Source organism: Narcine bancroftii, chromosome 9 (genome assembly GCF_036971445.1).
Source record: "Narcine bancroftii isolate sNarBan1 chromosome 9, sNarBan1.hap1, whole genome shotgun sequence".
NCBI classification, from domain to species: Eukaryota; Metazoa; Chordata; class Chondrichthyes; order Torpediniformes; family Narcinidae; genus Narcine; species Narcine bancroftii.
In genome coordinates this window covers 93,496,740-93,518,917 of record NC_091477.1, presented here as the reverse complement: position 1 = coordinate 93,518,917, position 22,178 = coordinate 93,496,740, and the positions used below count along the sequence as shown (strand labels likewise).

Sequence of the window (22,178 nt, the reverse complement as noted above, 5' to 3'; positions counted from 1 at the left end):
GATCTCTGTAGCACACCACTGGTTACAGTCCTCCAATCTATAAACAACTCTCCACTCCCACCATCTGACTTCCACCAAGCCAATTTCTATCCAGTTAGTTAGCTCACCATGATCTCATGAGGTCTTAACTTCAAGATCAATCCACCTGGTGAAAAGTCTTGCATGTGATGCCCTATCCTTGTCAATCCTCTAAGTCACCCCTTCAAACATTCAAATTCATCAGACAAGATTTCCCATGCACAAAGCTATCCTGACTATCCCTAATCATCCCTTCCCTTTCCAAATGCAATTAGACCTGGTCTCTTGTGCCTTGCACGAAAAGTGATCATGATTTGTGAAATTTTATAATGAAATGAAAGCTAACGTATAAACAGATAAAGCAATTTGGAAAGCAATTAGTTTGTTAGCCTTTTTTTTTGCAAGGTTTAGAATAAGCTTCCTTTGAAGCAAATGCAACAAGTGTGATCTCAAGGAAGAGGAGAACAGATCACGTTTAGTAGAAAGGTCGGCATTCTCCTTGTCTTGAATGCATAAATGGAAGGCTTCATGGTATTAGAACAAGGGATTGGCCATTGAAATCTGAGACAAAGGGAAAGTACTTCTCTGGCAAGTGCTACAAATCTTTAGAATTCTCTACCCTAAAGGACCACAAATATTTAGCTGTGAGTATATTCAATGTGGAGATCAATAGAGTACTGGGGATTTGTAGATCTTGGGAGTAGGTGGATTTGATTGAATGCAGAGCTGGATAGCCAAAAGCATTTTATAACTATCAAATAAATCTCAACCACAGTCACTGTTGTTCATGACAAATAAAACATTAATTTTATTTCACATACAGAAAATTATTAACAAGATGATCTATATGCCAATACTATTAGTTATGAAGGTATCTATTCATTATGAGAACTTGCTCATTTTAAAATGCCTCAGGGTCATTTATATTTACCTAGCAAGAAATGCAAAATCTTGTTTCAACGTTAGATCTAAAAATTTACACAAGTGAGAATGTCTTATTATCCCATCAGTTGTCAAGCATGGACAATTATGGTGTCTAAGAACATCTGTCAAACATGAAAGCAAGGCAAGATCATAGTTTGCTCAAGCAATCATCTGGCATAGAACAATGCTTTCCTTTATCACTAAAAATAAACTTAAATGCCAGAAGAATTTTGAAATATCACAAACTTGAGTAGTAATCAGATGTAACATTTCTCTGCAAGAAAGCATCCAAATGTTCAATTAATGTATTTATTGTTGAAACACTAAGTTTCCAATCCAAAACGTATGAGATCAATTTGGAATGTTCTATTAATCCTTTTAATGTATGGTAATATAATTAATTTACCTAATATTTCATTGATCCCCAGTGGGAGAAACTATCACAGTAAAATAAACAGTCTATCACCTATTTTTTCAGACCTATTGTGGTACAATTTTAATTTGCTTCTTTGCATAAAATAGGATTAACATTAAAAGAAATAAAATCCAATAGTGTATCTGCAACCGTTGGCTATTCCCACTGCTGCTATTCCCACTGCTGCTTTTATGTTGGAGAGACTGAAAATTCCAAATCAAAATGAAGTTTAATTTTTCTAGGGAGATGACACATCTTAAAGTGTCCTTTTGATTTAAAATATGATGATCACACAATGGCTGTTGACGTGCTACTCAGAAAATCAGATGTAAGATAGGGCTGACTGTTTCACTTGTTGTTACCATTGGCAATTAAATTTGAACTTGGAATTTTGAGTGTTTTATTCTGTTGTAAAACAAAATTATGAAATTTGGATAAAGTACTTGAAAGTCAGTTAACGTACTCACCCTTTATCATTATCTATTACATCATCTTAAATACTGAGAGAAGCATAAAATTATATTTGTACCATTGTATAATTATACCTGAGCATCACATTTATGGATTTTCATTTCCTCACAGCTAATATTTGGAGATTTTATGCATTGGTGCTGCTTGGTATTTATCTGCATCATTGGATTTACCTTTGGTATGTAGTTCATTGAATAGACAAGTAGCTAGTTTTGAAATAATTGTGATAAAATTGCGCCTTGCAAGATTATCCTGTTGCTAGAGTAAATCTAGAAACTTTAGAGTAGGATAGATGTGAAATTATTCCCTCGTCAATCTTCTGTTCTTTAAAATGCTTTGAAAAATGGCTCTGATTTCAGGAATTCATAGGTATTTTCTCTGTACAGCCACTGTAAGTGCCAGAATGGCAGGTGAAATTAATATGTTTTCATATTTCTATTTCACTACATGACATTATTTATAAATTCAGTTTTATAATTTAATATATTCTTTTTTATATTTGGACTAATTTTTTAGAATCTGTCATATGATTCTCAAAACATTACAGTATATAGAATGTGATATTAATTATTATTGTCAGTGCTTTAGGAACTTTGAAATGTATTTTATTTTCTGGTCTACCTGTATAGTATTTATTAACAAATTTCATTTTAAAATTTAAATTTAGATATAAAGCACAGTAACAGGCCCTTTTGGGCCATGAGCCTGTGCCGTCCAATTACACCCAATTGACCTACAAACCCCGGTATGTTTTGAATGGTGGGAGGAAACCGGAGGCCCCAGGGAAAATCCATGTGGATATGGGGAGAATGACTGGCTGGGATTTGAACCCTGGTCCTGATCGCTGGCGCTGTAACAGCATTGCACTAACCTCTTTGCTAACCGTGCTCCCCAAATACTGCTGGACTCAGCTTTATTTCTCATGTGATGTGTAGCATAGAAGATTTATAAACTTCAACTTTGTGTTCATCATCTGTAAACATTTTTATCAATAAATTAAGCTGAGAGTTAAAAGTAAACTAGTCAGCCAGGACGTAAGAATGTATATTGTAATTTAAATCTCTATATTTTATCAAATTAAAACGTATGCTTTCATTCTTTCTTACAGCTTTTTATATTCTGTTTCATACTCTGGATTTGACAGATTATCCATATTTTAAATCTTTTTCAATGACATTGCGCACCACATTTGAACTGATGATGGGATTGTTGGATATTCCACTTCCTTATCGTAAACCAACACCAACCAATATATACATCGCTTATGCAATGTATATGCTCTTTGTATATCTTCTGCTGTTAAATTTACTGATTGCCATGATGGACGATACATATTGGAGAGTAGTACCAGAAACAGAACTGCTGTGGAAAGTGCAGGTAATTTTTTTTTTGTTGTTTCTGAGACCCAGCTAATAAAATAGAGCAGTTGGCAAGAGTTAATTAATCAGAGCAGTTAAGTAATACATAACGAGACCTAACACCACTTGTCTCTGTAGGATTTGGCAGTTTAACAATATTCCGTTTTGGACATGGTTGGTGGGGATGACCTACCAGGGACAAGTTGTAGTGGTCAACTTTCTGGCACTGAGACTGGACTCTCTGTTCAGAAAAGAAGGAGGGAAAAAAAGAGAGCAGTAGGGATAGGGGATTTGATAGTTATTGGAACAGATAAGAGTTCTGTGGGAGAGATCGAGAATCCCAAATGGCCTGTTGCCTCCCTGGTGCCAGGGTCCACGATATCCCAGATTGAATTCTCAGGAGTGAACAGTCAGATGTTGTGGTCCATGTAGGAACCAATGACGTGGGTAGGAAGGGTGAGGAGGTCCTGCAAAGAAAGTTTAGGGAGTAAGGTGCAGAGTTGAAGGACAGGTCCTTCAGGGTTGCGATCTCAGAAGTGCTACCCATGCCATGTGCCAATGAGGATAGAAATAGGAAGTTAATGCAGTTAAATAAAGAGATGGTGCAGGAGGGAGGGCTTCATGCTTCTGGACAATTGGGCTCTGTTCCGGGGAAGGTGGGTCCTGTTCCGATGGTAGTCCCCCACCTGAACTGGAGGGGGACTAACATGCTTGTGTGTAGGTTTGCTAGTGCTGCTCCGGAGGGTTTTAAACTAGATTGGTAGGGCGACGGGAACCAGAGTGTCAGACTGGATGGTGAGGTGGAAGAGGATAAAGGTCATGCGAGGACTGCACGAATAGACAGAAATCAAAGATTTGTACGTGATGGAAATGTCCTCAGGTGCATTTATTCCAATACAAGGAGTATTTTTGGAAATACAGACTATCTTAAGATTGGACTGTGGAATTATGACATTATTGCTATTAGTGAGACTTGGTTGCAGGAGGGGCAGGACTAGCAGCTCAATGTTTCGGGGTTCTGTTGTTTCATAAGTGATAGAGGGAGAGGGATGAAAGGGGGAGGAATGGCATTGCTAGTCAGAGAAAATATCACAGCTATGCTTAAACAGGACAAGCCAAAGGGCTCATCTACAGAGACCATATGGGAGGAGCTGAGGAATGGAAAAGGTGTGACTACACTGATAGGGTTGTAATATTAGACTGACCAATAGTCGGAGAGAATTGGAGGAGCAAATCTGTAGAGAGATAACAGATCGATGTAAGAAACAGAAAGTTGTAATGGTAAGAGATTTTAATTTTCCATTATTAATGACACCAAGATTAATGACTCTCATATTGTAAAAGCACTGGATGGCTTGGAATTTGTGAAATGTGTTCAGGAAAGTTTTCTAAATCAATATTTGGAGGTACCAATGAGAGAGGATTCAACATTTGATCTCCTATTAGGGAACCAGGCAGATCAGGTAACATTTGTATGTGTAGGTGAATATTTTGGGTCCAGTGACCATAATGTCATTAGTTTCAAGTTAATTATGGATAAAGATAGGTCTGGTCCTTGAGGTGAGATTCTAAAAAAGAGAAAGTTGTAATGGTAAGAGATTTTAATTTTCCATTATTAATGACACCAAGATTAATGACTCTCATATTGTAAAAGCACTGGATGGCTTGGAATTTGTGAAATGTGTTCAGGAAAGTTTTCTAAATCAATATTTGGAGGTACCAATGAGAGAGGATTCAACATTTGATCTCCTATTAGGGAACCGGGCAGATCAGGTAACATATGTATGTGTAGGTGAATATTTTGGGTCCAGTGACCATAATGTCATTAGTTTCAAGTTAATTATGGATAAGGATAGGTCTGGTCCTCGAGGTGAGATTTCCAATTTTGTGGAAATGAGAAAGGATCCAGAAAGAGTGGGTTTAGATAAGTTGTTGTCTGGCAAGGATGTGTCTAGTAAGTGGAAGGCCTTCAAAAGTGAAATTTTGAGAGGGCAGAGTTTGCATGTTCTCGTCAGGATTAAAGGCGAAGTTACCAGGTGTAGGGAACCTTGGTTTTCAAGGGATATTAGCAATCTGGTTAAGAAGAAGAGAGAGGTGTTTAGCAGATAAAGGCAACAAGGAGCAAATGATGTATGAGAAGAGTGTAGAAAATGTTAGAAAATACTTTAGAAGAAAAAAATCAGGAAGGCAAAAAGTCATGACATTGCTTTGACAGATAATGTGAAGGTAAAGCTAAAGGATTTCTACATGCCTGTTAAAAGAAAAAAAAAGAGTAAGGGACATAATTGATTCCCTAGAAGATCAGAGTGTTCATCTATGCATGGAGGTTCACGAGATGGGAGGTTAATTTAGAAGATTCAGACACTAGGTATCCATGGTGAGGTTGTAAACTGGATTTGAAATTGATTGAATGGGAGAAGACAAAGAGTCGTAGTGGATGATTGCTTCGCAGACTGGAGGCCTGTGATTAATGGTGTGGCTCAGGGATCGGTCCTGGGACCATTGTTGTTTCTCATCTGTTTCAGTGATCTGGATGATAATGTTGTCAATTGGATCAGTAAGTTTGGTGGTGACACCAAGATTAGAGGAGTGGTGGACAGTAAAGAAGGCTTTCAAAGTTTGCAGAGGGATCTGGACCAACTGGAAAAATTGGCCAGAATATGGCAGGTGGAATTTAATGTAGACAAGTGTGAGGTATTGTATTTTGGAAGGACAAACCAAGGTAGGACATACACAGTAACTGAGGGTATGGAGGAACAAAGGAATCTGGGAATGCAGATACATAATTCCCTGAAAGTGACGTCACAGGTAGAGAGGGTTGTAAAGAAAGTTTCTGGCATCTTGGCCTTCATAAATCCATGTGTTGTGTACAGGAGTTGGGATATAATGGTAAGGTTGTATAAGACATTGGTGAGGCAAATTTGGAGAATTGTGTGCAGTTCTGGTCACCTAACTTCAGGAAGGTATCAGTAAGATTGAAAAAGTGCAGAGAAGATTTTCTAGAATGTTGCCAGGTCTTCAAGATTTGAGTTACAGGGAAAGATTAAACTAAAATGATGAGGGGTACAGAGTAAATTGAGTAGGCTTTTTTCCACTTAAATTAGGAGAGATAAATGTGAGAGGACATGGCTTTAGGGTGAAAGGGGAAAGGTTTAGGGGGAACATTTAGGGGAGCTTCTTCACTCAGAGAGTGGTGGGGGTGTGAGACGAGCTGCCAGTAGAAATAGAGGGATAAGGCAGAAATCATGGTTGCCATAGCCATAATGGACAAATGGGTCAATTCCCATGCAGTGGGATCTAAATTCAAGTCAGTGGTCATGTCTGCTATTTTCTACTGACTGCTAGTCCAGTAATGTTTGTGTTAGCCTGTTCATGAATATGAATGCAATAAAGATGCAATAAAGAGAGCATCCTCGTATCCCACATATTGGAGGGGTTGATGGCTTTAATGACAGGTAGGAAACCCCCCCCCTCCCTCCATGGTCAACAGGTTGTTCCCTGCCAGCACCCTCCCCCCCCCTCGGTTTACAGGTATGTCCCTGTTAGCAACCCCCCCCCCCACTGCTGAACATTCTGGTGCCAATCTTGTATTTACCTGTAGAAAGAAATATTCATGAACAGGCTAACACAAACATTACTGGACTAGCAGTCAGTAGAAAATAGCAGACATGACCACTAACTTGAATTTAGATCCCACTGCATGGGAATTGACCCATTGGTCCATTATGGCTATGGCAACCATGATTTCTGCCTTATCCCTCTATTTCTACTGGTTTATGTATCTGACTAAATGTCTCTTAAAAGTTGCTATTTTATCTGCCTCTACCACCTTGCTGGCACTGACCATTCTCTGTGTTTTTAAATACATGTCCTTGCAAATCTCCTTTAAATGTTCCCCTTTCACTTTAAATATATGTGCTCAATACTTAACATTTCCAACCTGGGGTAATACACTCTGTCTACCCTATCTATGCCTCTCATTATTGTATATACCTCTATCAGGTTACCACTCAGCAACAGACCAGAGGGGGGAAAAAATTGAAGTTTGTCCACCCTCTCTCTTGTAATTCATGATGCTCCAATCCAGGCAAATCCTGGTGAACTTGCGCCCTTCCCAAACCCTCCACATCTTTTCCATATTGTGATCAGAACTCCACATAATACTCCAAAGTGTGGCCTAGCCAACATTTCATGCAGCTGAGTGAATGGTCACTAAGGAATTTAAATTCAAGCGATTAACTAAATCTAGAATTAAAAGGACAGCAATTCTCAACAACGGTAATCATGAAAGCATGGTGATATTGATGTAGACACCCATTTGGTTCATTAACATACCACATTTGAAGAAACATTCCACGCTTGTCAGGGCTGATCTTTTTATGAGTCCTGATCCACTAAAGTGGTTGACCTTTAAGTGACTCTCCAAATTGGGATGGATAACAAATAAAAGAATTAGGGTTGGATAATACATTTCCAGAAACCTCCTTATCCCATGAAATAGTAAAAATAAAAAAGACCAAAATAAACACAATGTTTTACTTTTGGAATGCTTACACATGTACATTTCACTCCACCTGTCATGTTCTTGCACACTCACTCGCATCTCTGGATATATCCATCACATTTCTACTCCATCCCCTTAATTAATTTGATGAGGTCCCAATAGTAGGAATCCAAGCAAGGATCCCTGTGACACCTTACTAGTTACAGCCTACCAAGTTCAGGGTTATTATCACCTGACTGTACATGACAACCCGATGATACAATGTTTCTCCAGACCACAGTGTGCACACATACATTCACAGTACATAAACATATATATGTAAAGATGTAATGCATATCTTAAATGTATCTAAGTACAGTAAAACTCCTGTTATCTGGAATTCAAGCAACCAAAGAAAAAAATTGCAGAAAATAAATAGGTAAAAAATATGGAAGTTTAAAATTGGCATGCCACACCATTAGTTCACCAGTCCCACACCACACTGGTTAGCAACTGGAAAATTCACTTACCTTAAATCTACCAATCCTGGATACTGTACTTTGGGATGATTATAAGATACTGTTCATCAATCTCATAGCCTCGGAGAAGAAATGTTGTCAATAGAGGAAATGTTAGACCCCAGTAATCTTCTCGGTCATTTTGATGACCCTCTGTATTTACCCCCGATCCAATGCTTTGCAGTTACCATACAATACAATTATGCAACTAGACAACACACTCTCCACTGTGCTCTTATAAAACTTGTCAAGATGGGGACTAGTAGCCTTACCTTCTTGATTCATGAGCAGGTGTTGTGGGTCCAGGATAATCTAAACTAAAAAGGACACATTTATTCCATCTCTTTGTTCTCTTTTAATTGACCAACTCTGAATCTACATTAATATATGTCCCCCAAGTCAATATGTTCAAAATTATTTATTTTCACTCCTATGTGGCACCTTTTCAAAAGCCCACTGAAAATCAAATGCTTCCCAACCAGAGTGTATGCTACAGGATGAAAACTAAAGGAAACCAATTGGTTAGTGAACGATGATTTCCTCCATAAATTCTTATTGACTGCACAATCATATTAATTTTTAAGTCCTGACATCACAACCTTTATTATTTTTCCAACTACTGATGTCAAGGTTGGTAGAGAATCTCCAAGGTGAAGAATTTAATATGCATATGAGGACCAATTGTTAAATTAATTATTTATCATCATCAGTTTGCAGCCGTCATACTGCTTCTCGAGCAGCGAATCCCAGCATTTCTGAAAGTTCGTTCTGGAGTTCCAGGATCGTCATTGGGCTTTGATGACGACAAGTGGTATATTGGGTATTCAGAAAATTACATTTCAATATTTTAAAAATTCTTAATGAGTTTTAAGTGTATATCTTTCATCTAAACATTTTTAATGCAGGGTTGAAGAGATGCTTCCTGAGACAGAAGAACAAACCACGAACACTCAAGCAAAACCAAAAAGTATAAAGTGGGAAAAAGTTAGAAAAAATCTTGGCAAAATCATAAACATGAAAAATTCTGATGAATCCACCAGATTATGAGTATCATCAATGTTGAATACTTTGCAACTCTTGAACTATGCTCTATCTTTAAAATTACAATTTTTTTTGTTATTTTCAAAGATCATAAGAGATTTAAAAAACACTTAAAAAAATCACCTGAAAATATTGTATCGTTCCTTAAACACAAAGAATGGGAGAGATTGAGTCACCTAGCACTACACATTGCCAGAAACATACAAAGCATTAAAAGGAATGGATAAAGTAGAGGCAGGGAAGTTGTTTCCACTGGTACATGGGACTAGACTTACAGGACAGCCTCAACATTTGGAGGTGTAGATTTATGACAGAGTTAAGAATTAACTACTTTTTCCAGACAGTAATGAATCTGTGGAATTCTCTAAGGAACCAGTAAATGCTATTTCATTAAATACATATTTAGGTAGATTTTTGCAAAGGATGGGAATTAAGGGTTTTGAAGAAATGGCAGGTAGGTGGAGCTGAGTCCAAGGTCAGATCAGCTATGATCCTATTGAATAATGGAGCAAATTTGACTCCTGCTCCTATTTCTTGTGTTCTTGCATTATCTTAGTTGGACCATTTAAAAATTTGTGGTGACAGAAGTGTGCAAATGCAGAAATCTGGAGTAATAAAGCAAACTGCTGGAAGAACAGAATGCCTAAGAAGCACCTAAGAAGGCAAAGTGATGGTTGATATTTTGGCAGTCCTGAAGCAGGGCCTCAACCCAGAAGGTTGATCGTCTCTTTGTCTCCACAGATGCTTCTTAACCTACAGGGTTACTCTGAAAGTTTGCTTTTCATAATAAAATAGTGGAAATTCCTTAATTTGTTAAGATTATCAATCTCCCAAATCTTTATGTTGGAACTTTTTGTTTTTTAATTCTCTCTGATACCTGATCTCAAGCTGAAAATAGCAATTAACCATTGTTTGTCCTTTTGATATAAAGTACCCCTACACAACAGCAACTGGTCAGTAGTAGGGAAACAGTAAAGTTAGGAAAGTATTTTCTACAACTACTTTGATTCTACAATTGTCACTACTTCAGCTGATAAGCCACCAGTTATCCATAGAGAAATTAAACGATATCTGAACTCCAATCTACAGTGAAGGTCATACTTTCTATTTGAAATTATTACAAATCCTGCATTGTTCTTGCAACCAGCAATCAAAATATTAGCTGCTTTTAATGTTGCAGTGTAAACTTTGGTACAATTGTTTATTTAAACTGGAATTCCATTCATAATTGATTAAAGTAGAATAGCATACATAGAATAAATCATTGAACATTTCAGCCACTTGAGCCAATTTCAGGGATCAATCAACAGCAAAATCTAGAATCATTTATATGTTAAAATGAATTTAAAATATTCAGAAAACAAACTTTTCTTTGTTTCAGTGAAATTTAATACTAAATGTGGATGCAGTTTCTTCACACTTATGTGCTTTTATGATTTATTTTTGGCTATTTTATATATTTAATCTTTGTAGAGAAGGAACTGTAGAACAATGAACAAAAATATTTCTGAAAATATATGTATGTAAATGATTTGTTAATAATGTTTGCCGAGATTAAATTGAAGTTTCAATATCTCAGTATAACCTCTTCCAAGTCTTTCTTTGCATCAATCCTATTGAATTTGTCAATTATACTGGATTAATTCTTGTGATAATGGAGTTGCTTTATTTGGAAAATAAGGGTCAAAATGTGTCTATTCTATCTGATATATAGAAAAATAAGCATTGATTGTTCACAGAGTCGACAAAGTGTAGTGTATCTAAATTTGCTGATGACACTAAATTGAGTGGAAAAACAAATTGGGCAGAATCTGCAGAGAGATATAGATTAGTTAAGTGAGTGGGCAAGGGTCTAGCAGATGGAATACAATGTTGGCAAGTGTGAGGTTATCCATTTTGGAAGGGAAAATGGAAGATCACATTATTATTTAAATGGAAAGTGACTGCAGCATGCTGACATGCAGAAGGACTTGGGAGTGCTTGTGCATGAATCGCAAAAGGTTGGTTTGCAGGCTATCAAGAAGGCAAATGTTGGCCTTCATTGCTTGAGGGATGGAATTTAAGAGCAGGGAAGATACTTTGCGACTGTACAAAATATTAGTAAGACCACATCTGGAGTACTCTATGCAGCTCTGGTTTCCTTACTTAAGGAAGGACGTACTGGCTTTGGACTCAGTGCAAAGGAAGTTCAGCAGGTTGGTTCCAGAGATGAAGGGGTTGGCCGATGAGGAGAGATTGAATCGTCTGGGACTGTACATGCTGGAATTTTAGAAGAATGAGAGGGGATCTTATAGAAACAAAATTATGAAAGGCATAGATAAGAATAAGGTAGGTATATTGTTTCCATTGGTGGAGGAGACCAGAACAAGGGGACATGGCCTCAAGATTTAGGACGGAGATGAGGAGTGACTGCTTTTCCCAGAGGGTGGTGAATCTGTGGAATTTGCTGATCATTGAAGCAGAGGAGTAAATATATTTAAGACAAGGATGAATAGATTTCTACAAAGTAAGGGAATTAATGGAACAGGGGAAAAGGCAGGTAGGTGGAGATGAGCCCATCATCAGATCAGCCATGATCTCATTGACAGGATGGGTTGCCTATTTCTGCTCTTATTTCTTATGTTCTTATGATTAATTGAAACACAAAATCCAAATGGTGGCCAAAAGGGGTCATAGACCCTTGGACATGGTCTCAATATAAAAGATCAAAGACAAAGATGAGAACAATTTTATCTGTGTAACATTGTAAAATGTATAATTCTATACTGCAGTTGCTAAATGATTAAGTAGACACAAGGAAAGGGGAAAAGTTTAGGGGGAACTTCTTCACACAGAGAGTGGTAGGAAAGTGGAATGAGCTGCCAGCTGAGGTGATGAATGCGGGCTCATTTTTAACATTTAAGAAGAATTTGGACAGGTACACAGAAGGAAATGGTATGGAGGGCTATGGACTGAGAGCAGGTCAGTGGGACGAGGCAAAAAAATTGATTTTGCACAGACTAGAAGGGCAAAAGGGGCCTGTTTCTGTGTTGTAGTGCTCTATGGTTCTAGAGGTTAACATCTTCTTTTCACGCTTCTTCCTACCTATTGGGCTTGCCTACCTGAAGTCTCTTTTCAAATGTAAATTCCTCAGATCATCACATGAATCTGTGCAAGCAGGTTTCTGCCAAGGTGGTTTTGGAGCTATGATAATGGCAGAACTGGCCAGATGCCTCTTAATAGAAAGGAAAATTATGCAAGATGTGCAATTTACGGCCAATACTCTTCACAAATACTTTATTCTATCTATGCTGATTGCCAAGTTCTACACTGCATTTCCTAGACTCAGTTGGAACTTCAGGGATTTTTAAAAATCAATTTTAGTGCAATTTGCATCCCAGTGACCTGTAATGAACAATTGACTTTTGTTATTCGCCTCTGTTCAAGGTTGTTCACTACAGGTCACATGAAATGCAATCTTTCAGGCGGACTGCATAAAGTCAAATGATTGATTCCACCTGCACATTTTCTTAGAAGTATGAAAACAGAGGAACCACTTGAAACTTTTTGTTTATATTTAGGTACCAGCTTTTGTCATACAAAGTTGACAAAAATTGTGCTTGAAATAATGAATACTTATACCAATTTTGCATTAAACAGCAAAGTTCTGTGCTTCTGTTGATACTACAGTATTTTGTAGTAATTAAATCCAAACTCAAAAATTACAACATAAGCATTCAGGCAGAAAAATAATAGATAAAATGTATTTTTACAATACTGTAAAAAATGAGGTGAACTACTCCATTAGATTAAGATCCATCAGGAAAAACATTTTGGAGTCAATGCTTTTGAAGAATTGAATCTCAATATATTGTCAATTTATTGTGTATCAGTAGGTGCTTGAAGGAAATAGTGTGTTTCCTCATGAACTGCAGAAAAGGGTTTGAATTAATTTAAAGGTAGCTGAAAGTCAACAATTTTAGTTATAAGATTGGAACAGTTGTGTTTCTTTATTAATAGTTTGAGGCTTTAAATAGTTATACTTAGTTTCATTTTCTGATATCTTTAAAATAGAATTTGAGTTCTCAAATGGGATTTGAAACATTACTGGACTTCTAAATAAGTGAATAATCAACCTTGAATTGCTGGTCCGGAAACGTAACTGTAACACCATATAGTCCTTGCAATGATGCTCAACGGGCACCATTGCAAACAGTAAAGGCAATAAACTGCTAAAATGTGTGCACAGAACAGTACATTGAATGGGAAGAAAATGTAATTGAATGCTGTGGCCATAGCTCATGGAATCTTGACCAAATCTGATGGTGAGAGCAAGATCACCACAGTTGGAGCAAATTTTGGCTGCGCCTTAAGAACCAATTTGCCGCTGAAATGAAGGGAGTTTAGGGCCTAACTGGAGAGGAGCATGACTTAAGTGTTGGATATTTAATTTTATTTTGTAGGCACATGTGAGTAATGTAAATATAGTGTATTTCTGGGTTAAAAGTAGTTTATTAAAAATGCATAATAAAGTAATGCAAAAATATTCAAAACTCTTTATTTCTCCATGTGAGTATTAAAACATTTTACATTGCCTTGCAATTAAAACAGTTAAGGGATCAATAAAGGTAGCTCTTCACCAATGTTCATGTCATCATGAAATTGTGCACATTTTGGAGTTCAGAGGAATTTTTGCTGGTCCATAATCAGATGGCAATTTAGGAATACCATCTAAGGTCTTCAGGTTTGGCAAAGAAGAGAAAACTCTAAAAATAAAGAAACATGCAATTTAAAAAGATAAACTTTCAGGTTTTTTTTTTGTTCAGTGTAACTCCACAGCATTTTAACCAACCACTCCGAAACCAGCTCCCTAATGCTCTAATGGCTAGCATTTTCTTATCTTTGAAACTTGCAGGATGTGATTACCAATTGTTTGCTTATAAAAAGAGAACAAAAAGCACAAAAGAGTTTGTACCCCAAGTTTAAATGAGGCAAGTTCAACCAAAAATTTTCCTCCAGTACCCACAGGACATGACCAGAAATCTGGGAGCTCTCCAGCTCTCTTGAGAGCAGTGTTCCTGACAGTGATGAATCTCAGCAAACACGAGGCTCAAGTTAAATTGGGACAAAGGAGTAGATCAGAATGGAAAGGAATGATTCAAGGCAGGAGCGGTCAATTTCAGTTTTTGCTTCTTGCATGCTGCTGGTCATCCAAATCTTTCCTATCTATGAACCTGTTTAAATGTCTTTTAAATGTAGTAATTGTATGGTACTTCCTTGGGCATCTTGTTCCACATACCCACTACTCTGATTTACCCCTCCAGTCCCTTTTAAAACTTTCCGCACTTGACCTGAATCATCACCTATTCCTTCCTCCCCTGCAGCTGCTGTACCTGGATTGCAGTACTATCTTCATGTGTCCCCTGGAACAACTTCTGCTGATGGGAATGGTTTCTCTCTTTCCTTACTCTTTATGATTTTAAGTATATTTGCTAAGTTCCCTCATATCCTTCTCATGTCTCAGGTGAACATCACACTTTCTTTGATTTATCCATAGAATTAATGTCCCTCTTCTCTACAACCAATTTAGTAAATCTCTTCTGTGTAATTTCTGAAGTTTCACACCTAGAATTGAACATAAGAAGCTAGATGAGGCCGAAAAACAAATCTTATCAATATTTTATAAAGGTTCATCATGACTGTATTGATCTTGCACTCTGTGCCTCTGGTTACCTGACCTGCCCTTTTCAATAAACTGGCTTATGAAGATTTGACTTTTTTCTGCTATAATGCCCATTTTTGTATTTATGTAACAGCATCGATAGCATAGCAGTTATCATGATACATTACAGCACCAGTGACCCAAGTTTGAATCATGCTGTCTGTAAGGAGTTTTTATGTTCTCCCTGTGTCTGCAAGGGTTTTCCCTGGTCTCCTCTCAGCCTCCAAGATATATGGGATTAGGTTGATTTGAGTGTCATGAGTTTAAATGGCCTGAATCTACTTCTTCCTTCTTGTAAATAAAATGAAAAAATTTACAGATTGGAACATGTGTCTTTGAATTTTTGCAACAAATACCATGCCAGTCTGTACTCAGTGGAATGCACTGAATCAAAATACCCACCACACATTTTTTTCCCAGCCTTTTCAGTTATGAAAGTTTACTTAACAAAGCATTTTCCAGTAATCTATCCCTTTTGAAAAGGAAGAAACGATGAACTGTGCATATATCCAGAGACATCTATGCAGAGAAAACAGGAGGAATACACGCTTTACACCTTGCTCCATAAGAATATTGCAGCCATTCTGTTTTTATATGGTCATGTCATTCCAAGCGATGATGTCAAAATTACAGTTTTATTTCTGTCCTCCATTTGACTTCTGTTTGTTTCTACTGAAAGGCCCTGGGACGTAATCACAGTACAATCACACATTTCTAATTCCAGATCCTGGAGTCACGCACTGTTTTGGACTTTAATTCTGAATGGCTTCAATTCTAACCCATAAATTTTGTATGGCTTTTCTGAGCTCCTAAATATCATACTATGGAAAGAAGCTTTTAGGACATGGTTATTTTTATTTGCTTCATGTCATGTGCAGAATTATTACATTTAAGAAGAAAGGATTTTCCCTAATAGTTATATATTGTCTTTAATTGTCTTCAATCACCAATAATGGTCAATCCACAAACAATTATGAAGTAGGATTCACACTTAAGCATTTAAATTACCCCTTCTCCCCATATAATTTAGATTTTCTCAGCACAGTTGATGTGCACTTACTTGTGTCTATACTTATCCTGGAATTCACAAGGATTCCATCTTAATGCAAGTGATTCTATTGGAGATGATCCAAGTTCATGAAGTCCTCCTAAATTCTTTATATTGTTTTCATTGAGTAATAAATGCTCAATTTGGGGAATTTTCGGCAGTTGTTTAAAGGATGTCAAATGATTTTTGTTAAGGTTCAGTTCTTTACATCTGCAAGTAAAAGTTAGAATGTGTTAAGACAGCTAAATTTTATGTCAATTCATTAAAATAAAGCAGTATTTGCACAAAATTCTCAATAGTAAGGGAATAAAATCAGGTACCTGAAGAAAGGGAATTAAATATTAATAATTAAGACAAGAACTCTTTATTGAAACAAGAATAGCTGATTTTACACTCAGCAACTTCAGGCACAGATTACCAGTGATTCAGAAGAGAAATAAATGTGCTTGTGAAGAAGGTAGACTGGGCAATTGGACATATTCAAAAATCATTACTAAAGCTAATTAGTTGTCCATGTGTCATTTATGGATAGTACACCATAACAGAGCAGTTAGCTGCAATCATATAGATATTTTTGAGATTCTGTCAGAGTGGTTAAAGTGGGAAGCAAATACAGATTAATTGAGGCCAAACCCAAGGATAAGTACAAATCTTCCATATCTGAAAAAATGGATGACTGTGTTGAGCAGTTGTGATAAACTTAAAATAATCCAGATATGATGATATTCCATGGCCAAAATTATAATCAGAAAATGTAGTTGGAATGGGGTTGGTGATGGTAGATTTCATTCTTTCACCAGGAACTGAAGCTCTCATGAGTTCATCTGAAGATCTCGTTCTGGGCAGTGAGAGTAAAATGTAGAGGCAAACCTGTGGAGAAATTTAGGAGCACTCCCTTCATGTATGAGAAATGTGTAGCTTGTAGCCACCATTTTACAATACATATTTCTGCAAAATGCTCAACCTAATAAACATGCAAACTGCATCTATGGAGTCGCATATTAGTTGTGAAGAATGTTGCTCTTTACCTTGGCAGCCTGACTGAACTGAGGTCTGTCAGAAAATTGTCCACCAGTTGAAGCTTTTCCACTCGAATCAATCTGCGGAGAAGCTTATGAAAGTTTTCCCATTGATAGGGATCACCAAGACCTTGAGAAGACAGGTTTACTTCCTATTTGATGAAAATGAAAGATTCATCACAGAGCAAATTTTTTTTCCAAAAATAAAGCATGTTTTATCACCAAAGATGTAAAAGGTTGGAAGATGTTCCGTAATGAAATAAAAGCTGCAATATTTTAATTCAATCCTGCTCAATATGGAACATTTTCATATGACATTTGATGATTACGCACAGCCCAGTACAAAATACTAATTTTCTGTCAAGTAATTGAGCGAATCAATGTCAGAGCTATCGCACCACAATAATTTTATTTCAAAAAATGAAGTTACTTGTTTTGCTAATTGGAAGAAAAATCATTCAATTGTAAAATCTGATTATGCTACTGTAAAAATTAATTTATAACCTGAAAACTGGCTAAATTGATCAAACAAAATTAATATTTTTGGTATAGAATCTTCAGGATTTGAAATAAAAAGCAGTAAGTCATCTGCATAAAGTGATACTTTATGTTCAGTATCTCTTCTAATTATACCTTTAAATTCTCTACACAGTCAGAAAGCAACAGCTAATGTTTCCAGTACTATATCAAAAAGCAAACCTGCCGTATTCCTCTATTAAGACTAAACCTTTTTGATTGCTGCATGTTGCAGCAAATTGATGCCATAAACCATAAATACAATAATTTAATCCACTTAAAAACTGGACCAAAATATAGCAAATGGATACTCCAATTCCACCCGATCAAACGCATTTTCAGCATCTAATGAGAAAATGCATTTTGTCGATGGAGTGGAGGGTAGATATTAAAATATGAGTTAATCAATGTATATTATAGTAAAAATAATAATTTTTAATAAAAGCAGTTTGGACTGAGTCTATAACTATTCATTGTTAGTGGTGGCCCCCAGAGCTGGTCGGGATGGCCAGAACATTTGCTCTTTTATATAAATTAATTTATTAATCAGAAGATGACTCCAGTTAACTTAGTTTCATATAATGTAAAAAGATTGAACAAATCAATTACGTGGCACAGAGTAATGGCACATCTTAGACAGTTAAAAGCAGATATTATCTTTTTTCAAGAAACTCATATAGGGAACTCTGATAAGGATGTTCAGATGGAAAGGGCAATATTTTCATTCTTGATCTGAGGCTAAAATTAGAGGAATCTCAATATTAATAAATTAAAGTATTCTATTTGTTCTTCATAACAGTATTTTAGATAAACATTTCATTATTTTAGCAGGCAAATTATATAATAGACTGGTAGTTTTAGCCAAATGATTTTGCCCACAAAAAGATGAACCAGCATTTTTTTTGGAAAATTCTTTTCAGTTTTACTAGATGTAAATCAATATTCATTGATTTTGGCAGGTGATTTTAACTGTTGTTTGGATACAGTTCTAGACCATACACCTTCTAGAGTTGAATCCCTTTCAAAATCTGCAGGTGTAATTTTGTTATTATGGATGTTTTGTGCATTTTAAATCCTACTAGTAGAAAATACGCTTTTCTATCTAATATGCATCATTCTTATATGAGGATTGATTATTTTTTAATTGACAATCAATTAATTTCCTTGATCAAATCAAATTGAGTACCAAGGAATAGTCAGATTTAATTAATCACATTAAGCTAATTGATTTACAATTTGCTCAAAATAAAAGTCCAGAATTATATAAGAGAAGAGTAGAACTTAAAACTAAATTTGATCTTCTCTCTACTTATCCAATTGAACAGCAACTGTTAAGAAATAGAAGTCTTTTTTAATGGTCATGGGGCAAAATCTAGTAAGTTACTAGACGGACAGTTAAAAGATATTTTTGATTTATAAAAAAAACAAATAAAAAAGATTCATATCAGTGATGGTAATATAACAACAGATTATTTTAAAATAAATGTGACCTTTAGAGAATTTTACTCAAACATTTATATCTCTGAATTTAATAATGATTATTCTTCAATGCCATTAATTCCTAGATTGGTTGAATTTACCTGATTTCCCCAAGCCTGGCATGGAGGTTTGGAGAAACCTATTTTGCAGGAGGATATATCTATGGCTATTTCCTCATTACAGTTGGTAAATCTCCAGGATCTGATGGTTTTCCTGTAGAATTTTATAAATCTTTCTCCAAACAGCTTGTACCCCCTTAAGCTTGGTATTGGATGACTCGTTTAAAGAAGAGAAGCTTCCTTTATTATTTAATGAGGCATGTATCTCCCTTATTCTTACAAAAAAGGTAAGAGCCAACAGAATATATATTTTATAGACCTATCTTGTTACTTAATATTGATACGAACATTCAATCTAAGGTTTTGGCATTTTGATTATAACTACTTGTTGTTCTGTGTGTAATGTAATAAGATCATTTATTCAGAAACTTCATAAAATGTACATTTGGGTTATGGATTGTTGATCTTGTAAAGAAATAATTACACAGACTGGTCCTGCTTTTAATGTGGATGATTGTGAGCTTTTCAGCAGATCAAGTAATTAACACCAATTTGTCATTACATTTGTAAACCAACTTTAAACCATTAACTTTTGCATTCATCCGTAACTTTTGCTGAAGCAACTTCTGGCATTTATGTAATATGAGTTTATTGTAGCATATATTGAGGTTCAGCTGCCAGGCAATGAGGGATAGCCAGGGCAATCTGGTTAATGGCACCTCTCAGAAACACAACCAGGAGTTAAATAGAAAAGCCTGGAGATGCTGTGATTGTAGCACAATGCACAAATGTGCAGGAGAGACTCATCAGGTCACACAGTGGCTGTATGAGGGTTACTAACTAAAGGGATTCCAATGCACCTTTGACCCATGGTGAGAAATACTTCAAGTGGAATCTCCACCATTGTGACTACTTTGATGTCATATGGCATTTGAATGCATAAAGTGAATTGTTTTATTGCTAGATCTCACCCTACAATTCTCCCAGTTTTCGAGTGCTCTTCGTTTCAATGCATCTTCATTCTGTCTTTCCTTATTCGTAGGTGAAACACTTCCTCCATCTTTGAAAAACACCTCCTCGGTAGGAGGACCTATTATAGAGATTTTATTGAATTACAATGTATACTAATAAACTTTGAAGACGAGTTTTTGGATTCTTATGTCTTTATTCACTATGTGTTTTAGAATAATTGGTGTGTTTTGTCTCCACTGGTCATCAGTTCATGAGGGAAAGTTTTGAAATATCCACTTTAGTGTAGGCTCATGAAGTCCTATTTTAAAAATAGTATAATCCTCTTTAATTTATTCTAATATTTGAAGACCAAAATGTAATTGTTGAGATGCAGATTTTAAGGCCCTTGAACAATGAACCAGATATAAAATATCTGTAGTTAACATTGGAGTTTGGTGATAGTGATGGATCAGTGGTTGGTTTTATTTCTGTCCAGTGATCAGGTGATAATGAGTTTATTGTACAATACCCTACTGGCTGCATCCAAACGGGCACTTCGTTTTTAAAAAACAACACTATAGTATACATTAAATTAAAAGGAGAAAATACAGTAAGACCCCTTTTATCCAGAATTCAAATAACTGGCAAAGAAATTGTGGATAATAACTAGGTAAAAAATACTAGTTTAAAAGTGGCGCACTTTGCCATCATTCTGCCAGTCACACAACATGCCATCTCAAGCATCCGGAACATTCACTTATCCAGCATCTACCAATCCCCATAGGTGCCGAATACCATGAGTTTTACTGTAATAGATATTTAGTTACCATTGTGTAAGAAAACAATAGCATTACATTATTGCAGACGGGCCTCTTTGTGATCAATATAGCAAGGGGAGACTGATAGCCTTTGGAAATAAACTTCAATGAAAAAGAAAATCAGACAAGGTGCAAGACAAGTTGCCAGTAACTTTTAACCCATTTTTTGTTCCACTGCAGAGCAATTTCATCTTCTGTTTAATTTTTGCATAGACAGCTATTTTTGTATTGAAGCAAAGTGTTCATTATTAAAGATACAACATTCCATCTGTAAAATAAACCAATATTTTCATTATCTATTGATGTGATTATTATAAAACCATTTTTGAGCAGTCAGCAGAGCTTTATTTCTCTATATTAATGGGGTAGTTTAATGTTCCCCCTCGTAGAAAACCTTTGAATTCATGACATTTATGCAGCAGTGTGGAATTAACCAAATGTGTAGAGTGTTTGACGGAGGTGTTCAATGTGGGATTGTGCCGTTTAAAATGTCAGAGCCATTTTGAAAGCAAAGGGGTATTAGGTGGACCTGGTAGAGAAAAGAGGGGTGATAGGTGAGTTTGGAGGAATAGCGAGGGAGGTGAGAGCAGTAAGGTGATTCTTCTTGCTGTTAGGATTATTAAGTGGGATGCTGGATTTTAAGATCAGAAACACCATTGATAGCCAAATGTTTATTAATTGTGGTTTACCTTGAACCAAGCCAATGTAGTGGCATATTGGAAGGGCGACTCTTGTCAATCCTTACCTATTTCCAACATGCTATTTGAAGATATTATGTGTTCATGTTGTGCCTGAAAAACATGCATTATCATGCAATATTCATCTTACCAAAGTGTCGCCTTACAAAATTAAGAAAATGACATTTAATGGATTTAAATGCTACCAATAAACATGTTCAACTTATCATTTTATAATTTTCATTTTTTTGTTAATATTGATGTACCTTTTCTGACTCTTGGAGAATGAAGCCGAGTGCCTTTGATGTCATTTCCTTCAACTTCATGCCAGACTTTAAACTTGAATTTATCAGATGGTAACTTAGAAAAATTAATGAAGAAAAACAAAAGCTTTTATTAGGTAGCATTTTGCTGTTAATCAAAAAACATTTCTGTGATCTAGCCCTGAGATGTTTTAAAGTGCATCAAATTATCCGATATTAATGTCTAAATCAATACAGAAAAATAACAATCTTTTTCCTGCTATATCATTTGGAGATATGAATTATTTTTATCTTTGAGCAAAACTTTTCTAACTAGATTTACAATCATTGATATGTCATGATATATTTCAAAGAACCATTAGAACTGAGATTGGAAATGGTGTGTAAAGTGCTTAGACCATTGCTATGAATGATGAAAC

At 36.0% G+C, this 22,178-nt stretch overlaps 1 protein-coding gene and 2 long non-coding RNA genes across 3 annotated transcripts in view; 1 reads left to right on the top strand and 2 right to left on the bottom strand.

Annotated features, from left to right (window-relative positions):
* Nucleotides 1–10,711, top strand: part of LOC138743031 (transient receptor potential cation channel subfamily V member 6-like) — a 30,351-nt gene extending 19,640 nt beyond the window's left edge. Inside the window, exons 13-16 of the mRNA XM_069897872.1 lie at nucleotides 1,940–2,006; nucleotides 2,937–3,205; nucleotides 8,898–9,007; nucleotides 9,093–10,711. Coding sequence (XP_069753973.1) covers nucleotides 1,940–2,006; nucleotides 2,937–3,205; nucleotides 8,898–9,007; nucleotides 9,093–9,234 — 588 coding nt within the window. The 3' untranslated portion in view covers nucleotides 9,235–10,711. The remainder of the gene's footprint in view (nucleotides 1–1,939; nucleotides 2,007–2,936; nucleotides 3,206–8,897; nucleotides 9,008–9,092) is intronic.
* A 3,114-nt stretch (nucleotides 10,712–13,825) lies between these two features.
* Nucleotides 13,826–17,137, bottom strand: LOC138743030 (uncharacterized). Its single transcript, XR_011344609.1, has 3 exons — nucleotides 17,006–17,137; nucleotides 15,990–16,187; nucleotides 13,826–13,973 (listed from the first exon to the last, which is right to left on the bottom strand). It is a non-coding gene; the product is annotated as an uncharacterized lncRNA (long non-coding RNA).
* A 2,893-nt stretch (nucleotides 17,138–20,030) lies between these two features.
* LOC138743029 (uncharacterized) lies at nucleotides 20,031–21,849 on the bottom strand. The gene is made up of 3 exons (XR_011344608.1): nucleotides 21,763–21,849; nucleotides 21,565–21,610; nucleotides 20,031–20,140 (listed from the first exon to the last, which is right to left on the bottom strand). It is a non-coding gene; the product is annotated as an uncharacterized lncRNA (long non-coding RNA).
* Between the last annotated feature and the right edge of the window lie 329 nt (nucleotides 21,850–22,178).